The sequence below is a fragment of the Trifolium pratense genome, linkage group LG3 (genome assembly GCF_020283565.1).
Source record: "Trifolium pratense cultivar HEN17-A07 linkage group LG3, ARS_RC_1.1, whole genome shotgun sequence".
Classification (NCBI taxonomy): Eukaryota; Viridiplantae; Streptophyta; class Magnoliopsida; order Fabales; family Fabaceae; genus Trifolium; species Trifolium pratense.
Window position 1 is genome coordinate 28659641 of NC_060061.1, and position 6357 is coordinate 28665997.

The 6357-nt window shown below is 37.0% G+C and overlaps 1 protein-coding gene across 2 annotated transcripts; it reads right to left on the minus strand.

Moving 5' to 3' along the window:
• Positions 1–1967: 1967 nt before the first annotated feature.
• On the minus strand, positions 1968–6047 carry LOC123914069 (protein KINESIN LIGHT CHAIN-RELATED 3). 2 transcript variants are annotated; one of them, XM_045965046.1, is made up of 3 exons: positions 5730–6047; positions 3082–5161; positions 1968–2573 (listed from the first exon to the last, which is right to left on the minus strand). In XM_045965046.1, exons 2-3 carry the CDS (start codon positions 5130–5132, stop codon positions 2363–2365), a joined length of 2262 nt encoding a protein of 753 aa, XP_045821002.1. In that variant the 5' UTR covers positions 5133–5161; positions 5730–6047; the 3' UTR covers positions 1968–2362. The 2 variants fall into 2 exon arrangements, with proteins under 2 accessions (XP_045821002.1, XP_045821001.1); XM_045965045.1 differs by having other exon boundaries at positions 5497–6010.
• Positions 6048–6357: the final 310 nt, after the last annotated feature.

Consider the following 6357-nt stretch of genomic DNA (forward strand, 5'->3'; position numbering starts at 1 on the left):
AAATTTTTATCCACGTGTCACGATCTGAACAAGGTAATGGAAACTAATGGAGCATATCTGAACTCGCAAGGAGTAGGGATGATTAGGAATTTGAAGATGGAGAAATTTTCTCATAAAGATGGGATGGAGGAGAAAATTCTCCAAAAAAAATTTGGGATGTTAACGGAATTTTATCTTCCACCCGGCAGAAATTCAGTCCTCAAAAACTATTAAAATAATATTTATAAATATATATATTTAAGTACTATATATATTATTTTTAATTACATTTTTACACTATATAAATATAAATTTGTTTATATAGTATGATGTTTATTATTGTAACAAAACTGACAATGATTTTTGAATACTTTTTTTAAGGTTGATGGATCTAGAGGTGCTCGCAGTTTGGTTTGGATCGATTTTGTGGCAAAAATCCATCAAATCCAAAGTTAAAATTACTCGCGGTTCGGTTCGATTTTGGATGGCTAATTAAAAAAAATCCGATCCAAATTTGTGCGGTTTAATTTGGATCGATTTTTGGATATCCAAATTACAAATTAAATTTTATTTAATTAAATATTAATATTATAAATGCATGGTAAAATAATATATTTGATTTAAAATATAGCACATAATATGTTAAAAATTAATATTTTGCAATGACAATTATCAAATATATTTGAAACCTATGAAATAGTAAAAAGAAATAGATGAAATTGAACTAATAAGTGTTATTGAGAAAATTAAAACCAACAATTAATATGTTAATGCAATGTATCATACTAATAAAAAGTTAAATAACTATTAACAATTATGTATGCGGTTTGGTGCGGTTTGGATCGGTTTTGAAAAATCAATCCAAAATCCGATCCGATCTAGTGGTTTTCACAAAAGGACATTCAAACACATCCAAAAATATTTGGTTTTTTTGTGGTTTTCAGTTTTTTTGGATCGGTTTGCGGTTATTTTTTGGATTGGTTTGGATTTGAGCACCCCTAGATGGATCCCCGCATAGTGGGAATTCGCGGGGATGAGATGAAGAAAGATTGAAAAACACTCCCCGTAATTTTATTTTATTTTAACGGCTAAATTTTATTAATAACGTAATTGAACGCAAGACGAGCACAGTCCGTAAAATCACCTCGTACAAAAACTCTTCACAAACGAAGAATTTCGACAACACCAATGGAAAACCCTAAAAAACCTTTAATCACAAAAGCGGAGAAACAAATCCAAAACTAATAACACAAAAGCGGCGTAAAGGGCTAAAAATTTTGGAAACATTTATCAACGCTTTAGTGATTAACCTGGACCAACCGCAGGACACCGAGGCAGAGGCTGCCTGAAGCGCAACATCAGAACCCACGACCATAACACTAAACCATCGTCAAACCCACCGAGACAAATAATACCACCACTGCTGTCGCGAAAGAATGACTCCAACACCAACAAGTTAACAACCCGAGACTGCAGCTGACAAAGCTGGCTCCAAAAACCGCCGCCGCAAAAACAAGATCCAACACTCCTCCTGCAAAACCAACCATCACCAGATCCAGTACTCCTACTCCTGCCACCAAACCACCGCCTCAGACCAGAACCAATACTCCTCCTGCAAAACCATCACCAACCAACATAACCAGAAACAGAACCCATCGGCCACCAAACCAGAGCCACTGATGACCATAGCCATGTAACTCGGCAAACAAAACCCTAAACCACATTGAGCAGCGGCGCTGTCCGCTTCCTAAACATCCCCCAAACCTCTGGCGAGGAGGAAAACAAACGTCCAAAACATGGAGCCTCCAACCAAAACAACGAAAACCCAGAAGAAACATCAAATGAATGCGAAAAACGACAAACAAAAGAAAACAGATCTGGATCGAGGAAACGCCGAGAATCAATACTCCCCGTAAATGGGGAAGGAGAACATTTTTATTTTTTTTTTGACAAAGGGGAAGGAGAACATTTTACTTTTAACATTTTAGTGGAATAACATGAAATGATATGGTGTACCATATACCATTTTTTATTCATTTAAATCATTACCATAGTTCAATGTTCAGAAACATGTATATGTATCTGTCAACCATTATACCATATCCAAGAGTTTTAGACAGTCTTCTCTTGATATTTGAAATGAAACAAAGGCAAAGAAAAATATTGTATACACAAATAAAGGGATAATCTGTATACCACAATGACTTACAAAAACATATATCATACAAATACAAATAATATTAGCATAAATTATTACACTCTTCAAATGATACCATTTTACCCCCACAAAGTATAACACTTCAATCATATTGTATATTAACACTGTCCGGGTGTGTCCCTTGTAAAGTGTCAAAGAATCGAGTTTCTTTAAAGGAAATCCTTATCAGGCCTTGATAACAAGGTTGTTTAAAGTGGGAGCATTTCCGTCAAAAAGGTTCTCTAGTGACCTGACTTTTCTGCTCCGAACTCTACCTGCTTCCTTCAATAACTCACTCAACCTTCTCTTCTCATCGGCCACGTCAGGATTTGCTGTCCCAAGCTTTTCCTCCCTCATACTAACAACATGCTCCAAAATTTGAATTGCATCATCAAGCCTGAATAGAAGACCAAATCCCATGAGGAAAACATAATTTTGACACCAAACAATATTTTGGATATTCATAATCTAATGGTCAATGTAATAACAAAGCAAAAGATTTCATAATTCCACAACGTCTCAGAAGGTGAATCAAACTCATGCTTCTCTACTAAGGTCTAACGCAAATGGTTGGTGTTGAGTGTTGTAAACTTCAGAGGAACTAATTTGATTCCCGCTGATATAAAATATTCACCTTTTTCTAAAGGTTTCGTTTTTCAAGTTTTCAATTGTCTCTCTAACACAAGCTTAAGGCGAAAGGAAGTGAATACAATATCTAATCTAGTCAACTAACTATTCACTATGAATCCACAAGTAAAATCAGTAATTATTTCGCATGAGTGGCATGACAGTCCATTAATTTATAACATATTGCTATTAGTCCGCTTCACTGAACTACTCTAATGATGAAAAATATATTTGCCAACAGAAGTTGAAACACAAAAAGGAACACAAAAAATGGGTACCTGCCAATTGCATCATATGTGCCTGCAAGATTACTATATACTCCAAGAGTGTCAGGGTGATAAGGTCCCAACTCCAGTTCCAAAATACTCTTTGCTTCCTCAAATAATACTATAGCCTCACTTAAGGCATAACGCTGCACACAGGCAAGTCCCATTTGATTAAGAGCAATACCAAAAAAGGATGATTTCTTCTCTCCGATAGCACGAAGCTTCGAAATAGCATTTTTCAAAGTGTTGTAAGATTCAGTATAGTTTCCCAATGTGTAGTACATGACCCCTAGCTGAGCTTCAATCCCTGCTATTGCACCTTGCTGACCAGGGGCATTATTATATATCTCCAGTGCTTTCTGCAGTAACTTGAGTGCCTGTTCAACCTCATTCATTGACTCATAGATAGTTGACAGATTCGTAAGACCGCTAGCAATCTCCTCTGGAGTAACTCCAGGCATTGGATTCTCATATATTTTAAGTGCACTCTCGCAATATGATTTTGATTCCCTTATCTTCCCTGTCCTATTATACAATTCGGCCAAACGTACAAAGACTGATCCCACTGTTGGATGATTCTCTCCTTTGTTGGTCATGAAAACAGTTAGTGCTTTTTCATACGCGAAGATAGCCTCATCATATCGAGACAAGGATAAGTATGCGTCTCCAATGCTGCAGTCAACAGATGCCACTTCTACTTCCTGACCATTCGCTACCATTGCCATGCTGGCTAAAACAAGGTGTTCAAGAGCTGCTTCATGGTCCCCCTTTGTTTCATATATAAGGCCCATAAGCCTCCTATCGGCTGCCTCTTCAATAGATGCAGATGAACTATTTGCTCTATGAATGTCAAGAGCCATTTGACAGAGCCTCTCTGCTTCATTAAATTGCAAAGCTTGAACATTAGCTTCGGCCAAATACCGACAAGTTTCACCAACTCTTGGGTCTGTTTCTCCCAAAATCCCTCTTTGGACTTCAAAACCAGCAGTGTAGCACATAATTGAATTCTCAAGTTGGCCCAACATAGCATAGGTGTCTCCCAGTTGCATGTGACCGGCAAATTTAGCAAGAGCATGCTGTTGACTTTCCCCAGTATCAGGAATCTCAATGGAATGCTCCAGCATCGGAATTGCCTCGTTGTATTGACCCAAGCTGCAGTATATTGCTGCTGTAACATGTAAACACATGACCAGTTCCAAACTCGGTTTACCATTACCAAACTTCTCAAACAGTTTCATTGCTTGAAGAGCTGATTCAAGAGCTTTGTGTGGATTATCTCCGGATGACATAAGATCTCTTGCTTGCTTTAGTAATATTGGTGCCCGATCTGGTTTATCTAATGCTGATTCAATCGAATAGTCAATGCGATTCTGTGAAACTGACTTTCTCAAAGGAGAATTCTTTGAATTCTTCATCCCATTAACCCCGCTAGTTTGTTTTCTCAGAGGACTACCATTCTTTTTCTGTAGAGGAGGTTTTGCAGGACTTTTTCCTTTTGGTTTTGATTTTGGTGAACTGTCAGTTCCTTTGGGTTTTGATTTTGGTGAACTGTCAGAGCCCGTCGGTGAATTCAATGCTTTGACGGATTTTTCTGAGGAAACTGGACTATTACTACCAGATCGAACCACAGCCACCTTAGCCAACTTCTTACCATTGGATAAACTACCAATTCCAGAAGACGTTTCACCACTAGAACTCTCTCCCGGCCTTCTCTCCACCTCCACCTCCTCTTCCATTATCTCCAACTCCCTCATCCGCCCACCAACTAGATGGTGCAATTCCGAATCAATTCTAGACTCATCACCATCAGATCCAAAACTTTGCCTTGAGGGAGACTGATCAGAACTCTGCATATCACACACATTTTCATACAGCTGCTCGATCGAAGGCTCAACCGCCTCATCAGCCAGGAAATTAGGACCAGCAGTTTGACGTCTCTGCGAACCCATTGAACTCCTCGGAGACTTGATTGAAGTTACGATTTCCTTAGCGGGGGAGTGGTTCCCATTCACCCCATTACCTTCCCCTTCATCATGAACCCCGTTTGTAACAATTCCCGGCATCTTCAATTCTCTCAGAGGATCCAGAATTCCTGTGACAACAAATATCAAACATGTGATCTACAGAATAAACAAAACTCACAATAGATCCAACAAAGAACAAGAAGAACACTAAACCTATTTTTCAATAAATTTTTAGTCATACTAAGCTTATATAACAATAAAACATGGATAAATGAAATGAAACTGACAACATTAGATGAATGGTATTGGTAACAAAAAAAATGGAAAAACAATAAATTCATATGTTTTAATATTGAAATAACGAAAATATAATAATAATAATAATAATTAGAAACCAATTTGAGTTCATAGTTTATACAAATCAAGTTACAAGCCATGTTTTTCAATGGTCAAAGCTTTTCACCTTTTTGCCCTTTCTAATTTCATTTCCTTCCAAAGTAGAAAAGAACAAAAACACAGAACCAACCATGTAACCAAAACAAAAAGGGTATTTTTAAGCTTGAAGAAGGAAAAAAAAGTCAAAACAACGAAGCCGAATATATAGAAAGGAGGGATATTATTGTTTATATTCCGGGGGGTATGAAAATGAATCCCATTAAAAAAAAAAAAAAAAAAATTGAAGCATGAGACACGAACCTTAAAAATGGAGCATGTGATGATAGGAGAAACAGAGGGATTGTCGGTCGGTTTCAGAGAGACAGCGAAGAAAAATTGAAGACCCTTTTTGGTGAGATATTTCTGTAAGAATGAATGAATGAAACAGAAGAGAAAGAGACCTCAATGGCTATGGCGAGGGTAAAATGGGGAATGCAAGGTCAATTCAACAATAAATAAAAAGAAAGAAAAAAGGAATTAATTTAATTTAATTTAATGGAGAAAAAAGAATTTTGCAGAAGTGTGATAGTATGTCAGAAGAAGAAGCAGAGGCAAATAAACGCGTTATTATCTTTTTCTGTTTTTTCCTCATTTGTCAACCTTTAACCGATCGTGCCACGTGTAATTCCTATATTTTCTTTTCATTATTATTATCCTGTTGAGACAATTATACCCTTGTACAAGCACGCACGAACGAAGACAGACAGACAGATAAGGTCTTTTACGAAAAACGAACTTTTTTACTATTTGAAAAAGAAAAAAGAATTGTGATTACTGCGATTCTTTCTTTGTGATGTTCTTGTTCCATCATTTGTATTAGCTATGAAGTTATGTTTTTGAAGTGTGATTGTTGCGGTTGGAAAATAGGTCAGTCAGAGGTTGCGGGTCA

Excerpts from the sequence above, each read along its gene's own strand:
- LOC123914069 (XM_045965046.1), bottom strand. The coding sequence starts at position 5,132 with ATGCCGGGAATTGTTACAAACGGGGTTCATGATGAAGGGGAAGGTAAT. Across the intron at positions 2,574-3,081 it reads ACATATGATGCAATTGGCAG|GCTTGATGATGCAATTCAAA; the intron begins GTACCCATTTTT and ends TCTTCTATTCAG.